Below are 14,934 nucleotides of genomic sequence, written 5' to 3'. Positions count from 1 at the left end.
ACTCAAATTCTAGTAAAAAGACCAGACTTAATGGTCTGACTGAGACTGGAGGAACCCTGGAAAGCATGGCCCCCTGATTCTCTATCAGCCCAGAACTAGAACAATTTCTGATGCCAACTCTTCAGACAGGGATTGGACTGGACAGTGGGACATAAAGTGATACTCGTGAGGAGTGTGCCTCTTAGCTCAAGTAGATACAAGAGACTAACGGGCAGCTTCTGTCTGGAGGTGAGATGGGAAGGCAGAGAGGGTTAGGAGCTGGTTGAATAGACATGGAATCGGGTGGAAAGAAGGAGTGTGCTGTCACAGTATGCGGGAGCAATTAGAGTCGCATAACAATGTATGTATAAATTTTGATGTGGGAAAAAATTTTTTAAAAAAAGTTTCATGTGAGTCAAAACTCAGGGCATGGAGTCAGGATCCCGGGGGTTGCTAACCTCCCCCATCTGGACGTTCTCCTCCCAGAGCCTGCAAGTGCCTCAGATTCCAGCCTCCCTTACTCAAATGAGCCCTGTCTCTGCTGGTCCAAGCAATGGGTGAGGAAGGCCAGGAGCTGCAGGTAAGAAGCAGGATTAGGTGTTGGGCTCAAGGCTGCAGACAGCGGGGATGTCATCTCAGCCGCAGCAGAGGCTGAAAGCAGCCCAGCAGGTGAGCAAGTGGCCTGCCATCCCCAGGCAGGTCAGAGGTGGCATTTTAGCACCTTCAGGGGCAGGACTAGAGAGACAGGCAGGGCCTCCCCACCAGCAGTTCACGCTATAGCATAGGTAGGGTTAACCCAGGTGAAGGCTGAGAAGCCACACCAGCAGGAAATACAGCTGAACTTCAAGGGTGGGGCCAGTTTGCAGGAAGACTGGGAAGCCAGCAAAGGCTGTCTTTGAGTATTTTTCTCTCCATTCCTCTCCCCTCTGCCCATCAGATCCTCTTCCATCAAGGCCTCTGTGCTCTGTGCTCTCTCCCATCTCCCCTAAGTAGACCCTATTCCCAAGTAAGGAGTAGATGCTTATTCATACTCAGGTGTGAATGATTAATAAGGCTTTACTGTGCTGTTTTCCAGGGAGAGGTTTATGTATCTTAACCAGAAGCTTAAATTAAAAAAAATTAAATTATTTGAGTCCAGCACACCTAGATGGTGCCTGGTGACCACCACCAACTGCTCTGACAGGGATCACAATAAGAGGGTGTGGACAGGGCTGAAGAAAAATGTAGAACAAAATTCAGACTCACAAAAAGAGACCAGACTTACTGGTTTGACAGACTGGAGAAACCCCAAGAGTATGGCCCCCAGACATCCTTTTAACTCAGTACTGAAGTCACTCCTGAGGTTCGCCCTTCAGCCAAAGATTAGACAGGCCCATAAAACAAACATTAACACACGTGGTTCAACCATGTATACAAGACTAAATGGGCACACCAGCCCAGAGACAACAACAAGAAGGCAGGGGGGGACAAGAAAGCTGGATGAATGGAAATGGGGAACCCAAGGTTGGGAAGAGGAGAGTGTTGGCACGTCATGGGGTTGGCAACCAATGTCACAAAACAATATGTGTATTAATTGTTTAATGAGAAACTAATCTGCTCTGTAAACTTTCACCTAAAGCACAATTTAAAAAATAATAATAATAATGTGAATAACTCCTCCCCCCACCCCAAAAAAATTAAATTCTGATTCTGTAATCTCAGGCATCAAAGAAGTAGGCTGTGAGGTTAGTTAGTTGGTTAGTTAGTTTTTAGAGGGGTTATTCTTAGAACTCACCACAGCATACGCCATGTGTGGCTGTTTGCTTTAAACCATGACTTATTTTTTCTGGTGAAGGCCTCAGTGGAGGAGGAACCTACTTCAAAGTCACACACACACACACACACACACACACACAGAGGCAGGACTTGAACCCAGGGCTCCCGCCCCTGAAATATATGCTCCATCTGCTTGTTCCACCTCCCAGCCCAGCCCAGCCCAGCCCAGCCCAGAGTGGCAGGAAGAGGGACCTCCATCAGCACACTTTTAACCCATTTACATTTCTTCTCCCCTTTCAGGAATGAGTTAAGTCATGAGGTCTGTTGCATGCCCCGTGTATAATCTTCCTTATTATGCTTATCATATTTCTGGGGCAGCATCTGCGGGGCGTTGAAGCCTCTGGCAGAAGCCACGCCTTACTGTAAATGGGCTGAATTAGACTCACAAGAGGCCCTTGATGCCCTGTGGTCTCTGCTTCCTTAATGGGGATTTTCCTTCTTTTTTTCTCCCCTTTTTAATACAGTCACCGATTTGGCTCTCATAGTGCGGTTTGGATTCCTATCAGAGAAGTCAAGATGGTAGAATCCCTTCCAGATCTTCCCTCCCTCTTCCCAAACCACCCCCCCAACCCCAGCCAACTGCGCCAAAAGCCCCGAGAAAAGAAAATGCTGCTCACGTCAGGATTTCAGCGGGAAGAGGGAAGCCCTGTTGGAATTCCAAAAAATCAACTGAGAAGTGGCTTGTACAGAAATTCTTCTCTGAGTTAGTACCTGAACAACAGACTTTGAGCCTTGTGGAGGGGACTTTGAGGCCTCAAGCCCACTGGCATGGTGGCCTCATTTGCAGAGGGTGGCCTCAAAATGCAAGGTGGAGGTTCCATGCTCTGGCACCAGTAGGAGTAAGGGTCAGGCAAACCCTCCCCACCTATCCCCCCATCTCATCCACCCCCACCCCTCTCTCTCTAAACCTTCTGTAGCTTATGGAAGTCTTAAATGGTTCTGTCACTATTTGTTTTCTGCTAATTCTGTCTCTGCAACCAGATCAGGGACTATATATGCATACATACACACATACATATACACAGGAGTCCCTGGGTGGTGCAAACAGTTAATGCACTCAGCTGCTAACCAAAAGGTTAGAGGTTTAAGTCTACCCAGAGGTACCTTGGAAGAAAGGCCTGGTGATCTAGTTCTGAAAAATCAGCCACTGAAAACCCTATGGAGCACAGTTCTACTCTGACACATATAGGGTCTCCAGGAGTTGGAATTGATTCCATGGCAACTGTTTTTTGTTTTTGTTTTTAAAATACATATAGATATACACAGAGCCCTGGTGGCAGAGTGGTTAAAAGCTTGGCTGCTAACCAAAAGGTTGGCAGTTGAAATCCACCAGCTGTTCCTTGGAAACCCTGTAGGGTCACTATGAGTTGAAATTGACTCGATGGCAACTTTTTTTTTTTTTTAAGATATACACACATATGTACATACATCTCTCCATTAGGGATACAAGACACAATCAGGCCTTTGGCCAGCCTTGAGATGGGGAATTGGGGCAGGGGAGCCGGCTGCTCTGGCCATCTCTGTCCTCTCCTTTCTTTTTTCCGAGGGGATGAGAGAGGACAGGAGTGCTGTTTTTGAATAATGAGGCTTCTGTTCCATGCAGGTCTGTGGGCCCTGGTCCCTTCTATGGTCTCCTCTTTAGTTTCCTCTATTCCTCTGTTGGACAGGTTCTTCAGGGTCCTGCTGTATACTACTTGACCACTGGAGTCACTGGGTGTCTTAGTCATCTTGTGCTGCTACAACATAAATACCACAAATGGGTGGCTTTAACAAACAGAAATTTATTTTCTCACTGTTTAGGAGGCTAGAAGTCCAAATTCAGGGCACCAGCTCTAGTGTAGGCTTTCTCTCTGTTGGTTCTGGGGGAAAGTCCTTATTCCTTGGCTTCTTGGTGATCTTCATGTGGCATGGTGTCTTTCTTCCCCCATCTCTGCTTCCTAGCTTGCTTGTTTAATCTCTTTTGTATCTCAGAAGAGGTTGACTCAAGATACACTGTATACTAATCCTGCCTCATTAACATAACAAAGACAGCCTATTCCCTAATGGGATTATAAACATAGGCATAGAGGTTAGGAATTACAATGCATATTTTGGGGGGGACACAATTCAATCCATATCACTGGGTCTGGTCAACCTCCAATCCTGACAGATAACTGACTCAGGAAGAAGGCCCAGAATTCCGGTCTCAGGGCTGCCTGTCATTTTGTCAGTCCTGAGAGTGGGTCTCCTCACGCTATGTGTTTATTTTTATGTGATGTCCCCATAGCCATTCCTGCAGTGTGCAAGCAATAAAGTGACAGGCAACCAAAAGAGGATAGGAGGCAAAGAGGCAGGGAATACCAAATCTGTGACATCTTCCCCACATCAAAGCGGTTATCTCCCACGGCTTGAGAAATCACGTTTTATCTGCTTTCAAGAAGAACACACGGCAGGACCTATTTATCTCGTGACACTGTTCAGTCTGCAAAGTGTTGTCTCTCTGACGTGGAGCTGACCCCTCGTTCTGGCTTCAGAGAGAAAGGGAGGGAAGGTTAGCCTGAGGAAGATTCTAGGAGAGGAAGGTGAATGAACCAGCAGGATGTGCTGAGTGTCTGCTGTACGCAAAGCCTTGTGCTAAGTGGAGTGTGGGGGGCAGAGAGGAGGAATGGGCTGCAGACAGTGGCCTCAAGTTCACAATGTATTTGGAGAGATGAGAGATACAGATAGGAAACCAGTCACACACAAGGTGATGCAGTTGATGTTCCACTGCCTGACTTAACAGGGCTGGTGACCAGTACCTGTGGTGACAGGTAAGTCAGGGATGGCTGTAGCAGCTGCTTTCAATACCTTACCCCCGTCTCCCCTTCCCTATTCACCTCTACCTGCCATAGGCTACTTTATCAGAACAACCGTGACTGTCTACCTGAGAGCTTCGTTCTAGCCGTGGGAGCACACTGGGCCAAAAGTGCCAGAGTTAATGACCTTGGAAACAGCCCTCAGTGACAACTTGTACCTTCGGGAGCTAGTGGATAGATATCTCAGCCTCCTCACCCTCAGTTGGGATAAACCTCTGAGGTGTACTCTACATTGTCTCCCAGAGTTCCCTAGTAGCACTTACTGAGCTCCGTTTGCCCACAGTGATTAACTGGCTTGATAATACTTCCTTCCTTTCCCTTCCTTACTTCCCCTCTCCCCAGTGGTAGTTCCTAGGATCATCTCCCAAATAAATGACTTGCACTCCAATCATTGTCTCCAGTTCTGCTTGTGGGGGAACAGCCTAAACTGAGGCAATGGACTTTCTTAGTACTTCACTTGGACCTGGACAGAAGGAGCTTACGTGGATTAACATGCAGCTACATATTTGTTCACATGCGATGGAAATTACATTAATTAGGACTCCTTTAGGGCAAGTGATGAAAATGCATCTCGAAGTGGTTTAAATAATGAAAAGAATTTTCTTGTTTTATGTAAGTGAAGAGTACTGGGATAGACTCTAGATTCAGGAACTGCTATATCCAGCTGCTCAATGTCAAAGGAATCCACCTCTTGCCATAGCTTGGTTCTGCTTTTCAATCATCCAAGAAGCATTTACTGAGCACCTACCATGTGCCAGCCATAGGTCCTTCCTCTCAGTTGGTTTCTTTCTCAGGCAATAATAAAGATGACTAGAAGCTCCTTAAGGAGCCCTGGTGGCGCAGTGGTTAAGTGCCTGGCTACTAATCAAAAGGTCAGCGGTTGGAACCCATCAGCCCCTCCATGAGAGAAAAATGTGACAGTCTGCTTCTGTAAAGATTATAGCCTTGGAAACCCCATGGGGCAGTTCTACTGTCGCTGAGTCGGAATTGATTAGACAGCAATGGGTTTAGAAGCTCCAGGCTTTTGTCCTACCAGCTTAGCAACCGTGGGAGAAAGGGCACCAGCAGAAGCCTCAGGGCTGACTCTCATTGACTTGTGTTGGGTCCCCTGCCCATCCATGAGTCAATTACTGTGACTCTGGTTGATGAGGCTGGGTCACATGCCTATCCTTGTCACCAGGGGGTGTGGTTAGCCCCATTCAAGCCACAAGGACTGAAAGTGGAGGGAGAAGTTCTCCAGAAGGAAATCAGGTGGTCTTGGATAAGGGATGTCTCTTACAGCTATGGAGTGACCACTAACTGCAGGCCAGGCTCTGTGGGCCTAAGATGAATCCCACAGGCCCCTGCTGGACGGGGGCTCACAAATAGCTATAATACACAGCAGAACATGGCAAGTACCTTAGGAATGGACAGCGTGTTATGAATGTTCTGCAGAGGGAGGTTACTCTCAGCTCAGCCAATCAATCAAGGAAGGTCTTCTGGAAGGGAGCATCGGCCCTGGACATTGACAGCCACTGGCTACAGAAATGCCAGCCATGCAAGGCTGTGAACATCAGACTGAGGAGTTCAGGTTCTAAATTTAACAGACTGTAAAGGACTACACATTGAGCTATTTGTTAGGATTGAGTTTAGCCAACTTGGAAGAGCCTGCTGGTAAGTTTTGATGGGCTGGCATTTCCTGCAAGCCTGGCCCATACCTGTAGAGGGGTTTGCCAGTCCAGCTGGGCAGTGCCAATATGGCTGGAGGCTGTGGGTACCAGAGGCTGGGGAGCATTCAGGCTGGGGCAGCCAGGCTTCCCTTGGCATTGGCTTGTGCCTGCCCTAGAAATAGCCACCCACTAAACTAAGAATAGGAATTCCTGCCTGGCTGGTAGGAAGGAATGCCAGTTTCTCAATGAGGGATGGGCCTGAAAACAAAACACAGCATGTGGGTTGGGCCATCCTTTGTGTTTATTTGCGAAGTCCCTTGAGAACCATGCCCACACTGGGGCATTGATCCTGCATTAGACCCAGACACGGTGACCTGGCCAAGTTGTTCATGAATGGAAGCCCAAGGTGGCAACCTCCAGGACTCCTCATCTGCCAGAGAAATCCTGGGTCCTTAGCCTTGGGCGCCTCCTGCTCACCGGGAGAGGTGACCACTCCTCTTTTGTCTCCTTGACATTGGGCAGAGGAGGCAACAGGTGGTGGCCAGCTAAGGAGCTGGGAAGCCCAGGCAGAGGGGAATGAGAAGGTAGAAGTCTCTGTTCCCTCTGGCAGTTTTGCCTGAAACCACCCAGCTCATGAGCATTTCTCTTCCAGGCAAGATCCTTTTCCGGAGAAGCCACATCCGGGACGTAGCTGTGAAGAGGCTGAAGCCCATTGATGAGTACTGCCGGGTAAGGGCATGTCTGGGGGCATCCTGTACGTCTGCCTGTCTGGGAGTCTGTCCATCTGTGAAGGAGGCTGTCTACAAAGCCCTCCGCCGTAGTTTAGCAGATGCATCCTGAGGCCTGGCGTTTCCTGGCCAGAGGGGTGGGAATGGGTGTCCCTCGGGGAGAGGTCACCTGGTGACTGGGCCACGTCTAGGGCACGAGGGCCTCAGGCTCACAGCTTGGCCCATACTCCTTTCTGGACATGTCCTTGTTTACTAAACACTGTTTTAAACCACTTCTCTCAGCCTCCTGCTGAAGGGATTCTGAAAGTGGCGTTCTGCTAGACACAGAATTATTTCCTTGAATTCTTTTTGAGAAATTGTTGGAATCAGCTCTGAGTTCAGTAGCATCTGAAATTCGCATGTGTTTATTCACATAAATCCTTATAGATGCAAATGTTCATATACACATCTTTATAGATGCAAATGCTCACATGTGCACGCATGCACGTGCATATGCACACACACACACACACACACACATACACATACACACAGACCCACGTTAAAACAGCGCTGAAGAGCAGACAGGAGAAGAGCTATGTCCTGAACCAGAGTCTGTCTTTCTACCTTGATTAGAGCCTAGAACCCCTGCAGTGAGAATGATAAGCTGTCCCAAGTTCAGTGTCCTCATCACGTGACCTCTGGATAGTCAGAATGCCTGGGTTCGAACCTCTGACTAGCTGTATGAATTTGGGCAAGTTACTTAACTTCTCTGAGCCTCAGTTTCCACATCTGTGCAATTGGGAGAAGAATAGCACCTCCACAGAGGGTAGGTGTGAGGATGGAGTGAAATGGCCCATGTAAAGGCAACAGCCCCAGTGCATGGCACAGAAGAAGCATTCAGTAAGTGCTAGCTTTATGTTATTATTATTACAAGGTGCCAACAACTTAGTGTTAACTACTGGGCACCATTGGCTTTAATGGAGTTGGAATTTCTTAGCTGAACAAGACCTACTGTGGAGTCTGGCTCAAGAATCTTGAGGAGAGGCAGGTGTGGTAGAATGTTTTGTCACGAGTGCTGGTATTAGAGTGAGACGAGCTGGGGTCAAATCCCAGTGCCCCACTTACCAGCTGTGTGACCTTGGGCAAGTTTGCTTTACCTCTCTGAGCCCTACTTTCCTCATCTATAAAATGGGGATAAAAAGAACTATCTCACAAGGTTCTTGAAAGGGATTGAGTGGGAGAGTGTTTTGTAACTTCCGAAATGCTCTGTACCTACACAGAATTGTTACCCATGTGGTCTCTTATTGCTCTAATACTGTATAATTCTGAATCATAATGCTTGGCAAGTAAAAATAAGGACCAAACTGCTAAATTTATTAATTGCTGTTCCTAAGCCTGTAGGAAGGTAAACCAGTTGGCTGTTGAGTCAATTCCAACTCATAGCAACCCATATGTGTGTGAGTAGAACTGTGCTCCATAGGGTTTTCAGTGCCTGCTTCTTCAGAAGTAAACTGCCAGGCCTTTCTTGTGAGGCACCTCTGAGTAGACTTCAACCTCTAATCATCTGGTTAGCATCCGAGCGCGTTAACCATTTTCACCACCTAGGTACTCGTACGGGAAGGTGAGCACTCCCACATACTCGCCATTAAATCAGAGTTTGATTTCAGTGACTTGGGCCATGTTTTCTGCCTTTTCCTAAAGGGTGCCTCAGTGATAGCTCCCCTTTAAGCTGGAAGCTCCTCTTCTTTAGATCAATATTCATTTTCCTCTTTAAAGGATATTTGCTGTTTTCAGCTAAATTGACGGCTGCAGCCAGAGCTTTCATTTCTCTTTATGCTTTTCCCAAGAAGTTAAATAAACGAGCAAAGCTAATGGAGGAGGGGGCAAAGGGCAGAAGGAAGCCTTTTCCAGCTGGGATTTACGGCTCAAATCAGCCTGGGCCTCCCTGCGCTGGTGGGGCCCGAGGCATGCTCAGTTGGGCTCCATGAAAATGCTGTCTCCTGGATCATCCGGAGGAGGAAGCTGATAGCATCTTATCTTCTAGGATCAGGCTTTGAACAGGACTCCTGAATCGGGATCAGATTCAGGGGGGTTCTGGAGCCCCAGTGCTGCTGCTGGTGGGCATTTAAGTAGGGTCTGCAAGAGGGGGGCCTCCTAACCTGATTAGTGCAGACAGGAACTGCGGAGAGCCAGGCCACAAAGAGCGGTGTTGTGGGTTCACCATGCAGACAACCATCTCGAAGGCAGTAATTTACTCTTAGATGGCCGGGAGTGGTGGGGGGGAGGGCAGTGCAGAAGTGACCTTTAATTCTGCTGAACTAGAAACTCTGTGATCTGTGATCCAGTTGTCTGAGAAACCGGCTGACCTTGGATGAGCCAGCGGTGGTCCATGGCCACTACCACCCAGCATTGCATTTCACACTCTGCCACCAAAGAGTCGAATCCATGGCCACTCAGCATGCAACATTTCACTCGGTGACACTGCCACCCAACAGCCAGCTTCAGGGCCAGTACCATGTGCAAGCCACTCAGCATCACTGCCAGCTACAGCCAACCTCCCAGCCAGGGCCACGCAGCAGTCCACGCTGGTGTCCACGCCAGTGTGCCATGGCCAGCCCTGTCCTTCTCTATACTTGCCCTTGAACACACTCTGCTGGGAGTCTCTCCCGTCTTTATTTACAATGCTCTGCATCTCCAGCTCTGCTTGGCTTGCCAACATCTCCTTCCTTGGACTGCACAGACAAACGTGGGTCCGAGGCTGGGATCTGGTGGGGTTCAAACACATCCAAAATTGTGAAACTGGCTTTGCACACGGAGCAGCCAGCTCCTCCATGAGGACTCAGATGTGGAAAGTCTGAGCACTCGGTGGACCTCCCCAGACTTCAGGCTCCCTGCCTCCCCGGCTAGCCAGTCCCTCTGCCTGATGGCAGTCTCACAGTCCAAATCTCAGTGCTCGTTTTAAACATATATGGAGCAGATTGGATGAGCGTCATGGAAAATTTACTGAGCGCCAGCCTGGGTGATTGTTTTATGTGGCACTTGAGGGCCGGGTGTCTATCAAGAGGGTTGCAAAGGCATTTCTTTAACTCCATAAATTAATTTAATGGGCAACATGGTTATGCGGTTCATATTTAATGGTTCTGTGGCCTCGACAAGTTGAAGGCTTTCATTTTCCTAACAATCATGCGCTAAACTGTAGGGCTCGGGTTAGCAGTTTTTATTAGTGACTCCATTTACGGTGTTCCTGTGTGTGAAATACATGTTTGCAGTGTTTGTCCAGGGAATAAAATAAATATCCCCGGGGGGTAAAAGGGAGTGTTTGAGAATGATCAATTCACCCGTTTGCCAAGTTAATGACATTTATACAAGCCTCCACTTCCTGGTAGGTGTGACTAGAATTTTTTTTTTTTTTTCTGTTGCCCAAATAGCTGAGCTTGTTTCTATTATTCTGCTGTCCATGACAGACTTGCTTTCAGGGATCAATGACTTTCTTTGTGATAGGGATCAAGGACTGCGTGCAGTCGCACTAGGGGTAGGCGGTCTGAGCCCAGCAAGGGGGTCAGCACTGAAGGGGTAAGGATCTCCTGCCCCCTCCTCCTCTGCATCTCCTAGACCCACTTATTTTCATCCCCACTTCCCAGATTGGAAAACTGAGGCTATTACATGGTTGTGGAGTTAATGCCCAGATGTTCTGTCTTCTACTGTGGGATTTTTCCATCATGACTCAATATTGGCTCTCACCTTAATAAAGGGAAAAGTTCATGTTGGAACCAAAACAGACTCCTTCAGGGCTTCCTGGCACATGCAGTGATGATGTGGGGAGGGTAACCTTGTTCTTGTAGTCCTCATTCTGAGCCTGGGCCAGTAGTGTTTCTGATGGGGGAGACCGAGGCCGAGAGCCAAGGCTGATTGGTTTATGCCGAGTGGTCTGGTACTCTGGGGGAACCCAGTCAGTAGAGTCTCTCCATCTCCTTTGGCCCAGACAGAACCAGGAAAAGGAGTTTTGTAAAGGTCCTCGGAGTAGCCCCATTGCCCACAAGAATATTGGCACAGAGTAGCTCCATTGCCCACAAGAATGTTGGCACATAACCACCAAGGCTCTGTGAGAGGCATCCAGTGCTCCAACCTCTCTTCACAGCCGTGCAGTCCAGCCCAGCAGACTTGTAGCCACTCCCACCTAGCCTCGCCCGCGCTGCCCCCTCCTAGAAGCCTCCAACTCCCCGGGAAGGCTGACCACCCCTGCTCATCTGCTCCCCAGAGAACTTTGCACAGCCCTCTGCTCTGCACATTTACCTTTTGCAGGAGTGTAATTTTCTACGCCTCCATCTCCTCCGCGGGCTGGGAGCACCTGGAGGGCCATAGCCTCACTAACCAGCAGGAAGCCTGGCCCCAAGGGTGTCCAGCCAATGTCTGATGACAAGAGGAGAAGATCACAAGCAGATGAAACTCCCCACTCGCCCCCCAGAGTGACACATTCCCCAGGCCCTAAGGACTAGGAGACTTGTGAAATGGCTTAAACTGTGACAGCGAATTAGAGACTATTTACATTTCAAAAAAGATTCTCTGCTTAGATCCTTTAAAGAGAACCTCGTGTTTGAAATACCCTGATTTATGGACGTTCAGTGAGGCCCCAGCTTTCTAAATGATGATCTAGGGAGAACAGTTTGAGCAGGGCAGAGGCATGCCTCAGGGGTGGGGTGGAGACACAGCAGGAGGCCAAACTGGGGCTCCGGCACCCCCATGCCCCATCCTAACCGCCCCCCCCCCCCGCCACCCCAGAGCAGCTGGGCTTTTACCTATAAGGTTTCCTCTGATTAGAAACTAAAATGACCTGGCTAAAAAGGGGGGAAATGCTTGATCCCATGTAAAGAGTGGGACACCCATGGTTGTTTTGCCTGATGTAGAACTTTGCTTTTTGTCCCGGGACAGACATTACCCAGAGTGGTGGGCTTTGTAGAGGGTGATTGGTTTTGAAGCAGAGGGTCTGACCACCGTCTGCCTGGGGCCCTCTCACGCCCCTTGTACTTTGCAAAGACCAGGCTTGTGCCGAGTGCATCTGGGTGGAGGTCTCAGAGACACACAATACAGCCACCCCCTAACTTGTCTCATTCTATGCCAAACAGGATGATGATACTTGGGTGCTAAGTGGTAGCCCAGCACAGGCCCCCAGGATATGGTCTTGGGGACAGAAACTGGAGCCTTGAGGGCAGTTTAGGGCTGGAGAAGGGGGGATACTGGTAGGACTGGCTGATGGTAAAAGCTGAATGGCTCTTTAGTGCCTCTTTACCAGGCACCTCTTCCCTAGGCCCTGGGCACCCAGTGCCCCGGGCCCTTTCTCTTGACCTGTTCCTCCAGATCTGCTCTCAGATCTGAATGCTGAGGGCTGTGAGGTCCTGCTCATTCTACCCCTTCTCCAACGCTGGGGTCTTCAGGACCTGAGGTGGAGCCTCGTTAGAAAGGCTCAGTTGGACGGATAGATCAGACAAACCAGTGGTGTTTGCAGTAGTACAGCCACAGACTATGGAGTTGGAAAAAATTCCACAATGTCTCTAGTCTGGATTTGCTCCAAGTATGTTCCATGAAAGAAAGCCCTAGTGGTACAGTTGTTAAAGTGCTCAGCTGCTAACCGAAAGGACGGCAGTTCAAACCCACCAGCTGCTCTGTGGGAGAAAGAAGTGGTAAAGATTTGCAGCCTTGGAAACCCTATGGGGCAGTTCTACTCTGTCCTATAGGGTCACTATAAGTTGGAATCAACTTGATGGCAAGGGGTTTACATTCCATGGGATGTCACTAGAAGTTTGGAAAGCAGTTCTGTGGTCAAGCACATGTGGGTAATGCCGGAGACAGTAGAGAGTGCTAGATCAGACAAAGCATAGGTTCTGGACTCAGACAGCCTATTCAAAACTTTGCTTCTTAGTAGTTTTGTGATCTTGGAGAATTATTTAACCTCTCTGTGCTTTATTTTCTTCTGTAAAATTGGAATCCTAGTTGTACCCTTCTCTTGGTTGATGTGATGATTAAATGAGTCAATCCCCCAAGATGTCATTGTTATTAATAAACGTTAGCCCAGACAAAGCCCTACAGGTTTCTTTGCTGCAGGACTTCTCAGAGCCTTTGCTATGCTAATGAACATAGTGATCTCCAAGGCCAGGATGGGGAGATCTGTCAGGCACCATTCCAAACTGCCCAGAGAATTCATCTTACCTCATGGGGCAGATGTTCCGTGAGATATACTTTGGAATTCTAGAGCTAGTCTATTTTATCCTAGAAGAAATGCAACCAGAGAGGTGAAGTGAGCAGACCAAAGTCACACAGCAAGTGTATAGTGGCAGAATTGGAACTAGAATTGAGTTCTCCTGACTCCCATTCGAGTGCTCTTTCTAGCATACATCATGGCTTTTACCTAAAGAATAATGACAACAATAATGTAACAACTAATATTTACTAAGTGTTTACTCTGTCCCAGGCACTGTGATAGGCTCCTTACATTCATGATCTTATGTTTATTCTCTCAACAGTTAGGTAGGGGCCGTATCAAACCCACTATGCTGGGCTCAGAGAGGGGAGGTAACTTGCCTGGCATCACACAGCCAGTGAGTGGCAAAGCCAAGACTCAAACTCATATCTGCCTGGCCAGCCCTGAGACCCTGGCTTAACCACCTCATGCCATACATCATGAATGTCTAATGGCAGAATTTTAGACTTGAGCCAGGGAGCAGTGCCCTAGAAAAGACATGCATCTTGCCCCTACCCTGCTCTTCTCAGGATGGCTGGGTTTGGGGGTTCCCGGCTCTGGCCTTTGCCGCCGGCCCAGGCCTCTGGGACTGACTGCTCAGCACCTGGCTCTTCTGCCAAATGATTTTGGCCAGAACTAGGCTTTGGCGTCAGCTCTGATGGAAGCTGCTTTGCGCTGAGAGCCTCTTGTCAGCCTGAAATCAGGACGAGCCTTCAAGGCGGCTCCCCTTTGGGGCTCCCTGTTTAATAAAGATGCTGCGGTTGTTCGACCAAAAGACCTCTTTGTCTGAGGCCCTCCCAGCCCTCGCATCCTCTGCCCCCAGAATGCCCGTCTCTGTCAGCATGAAGAGCCCCTCTGTTCACTGCTGGCTGCATGGTAAGCAGTGGCCCGGCCCAGGGTCTGTGCCTGGGGTGGGTGGCAGCGCTGAGCTGGGAGGACCAGCTCCCTGGCCCTGGCTGGAAGCCTGCCCTTCATCCCCTCGCCTCTCTTTCAGGGAGCTCGCCCTGGCAGTGACTGTCTGCACACTGCCTGGAACCCTGGTGATGGGCTGCCTACGGCCTCCCATCCATCCTGACCCCCATCGGTGTTCCCTCCTGAAACCTCAGTCTTCCCCCAGGAGTCCTCCTCCGCTGACTCTACACATTGCTTACACATGCCTGACTTCCTCTCTTCCTCCTCCTCCTCCTCTGTCTTCTTTCCTCCCTCCTTCTCTCCCTCTCCTTCCCCAGTTTTCCTTTTGCCCTTCCTGAGGAGGAAACAGCACATACCATACATGCTCAAAGACGACTTGAGCACTTTGGGGGCAAGTTCCACTCACTCCTACCTTCTGAGCATGGGGCTTGGATCCTGCCACTTACCTTAGTCATGGATTCCACCTCAACAACCTCAGTGTCCCTATTGTAGATGGAGGCAATGGTATCTACCTCCAGGGTGAGATGAGGTGACATATCATTAGAATGTGCTCTTGGGAGGGCAGGAGCTTTGCCTTGCTCATCCCTGTAACACCACAGCACAGCCCTCTGTCAGGCGCACTGAAAAGCCTGTCAGATGGATGTATGAGCGAAGGGGACTAGTACAGTGCCTGACACATGGTAGTTGCTCATTAAATGTTCATTTCTTTTATTTTCTGCTTCTTGGTTGTTCATGGGACGTGATATGTTAGAGACCCCTGGAAAGCCACGGGTTCTAGAAGGAAAGGCTGGGAGTTGCAT

General features: G+C 49.1%; 1 protein-coding gene across 3 annotated transcripts in view; it reads left to right on the top strand.

The window, feature by feature from the left end:
- Positions 1-14,934, top strand: part of SH3PXD2A (SH3 and PX domains 2A) — a 265,189-nt gene that overhangs the window by 114,749 nt on the left and 135,506 nt on the right. For all 3 annotated transcript variants that reach the window (XM_023741172.1, XM_004370109.2, XM_023741164.1), the window contains exon 4: positions 6,930-7,006. In XM_023741172.1, coding sequence (XP_023596940.1) covers positions 6,930-7,006 — 77 coding nt within the window. The remainder of the gene's footprint in view (positions 1-6,929; positions 7,007-14,934) is intronic.

The sequence above is a fragment of the Trichechus manatus genome, unplaced genomic scaffold, assembly GCF_000243295.1.
Source record: "Trichechus manatus latirostris isolate Lorelei unplaced genomic scaffold, TriManLat1.0 scaffold00007, whole genome shotgun sequence".
Lineage (NCBI taxonomy): Eukaryota > Metazoa > Chordata > Mammalia > Sirenia > Trichechidae > Trichechus > Trichechus manatus.
The sequence above is the reverse complement of the archived record's forward strand: the minus strand, read 5'-3'. Positions and strand labels throughout refer to the sequence as shown.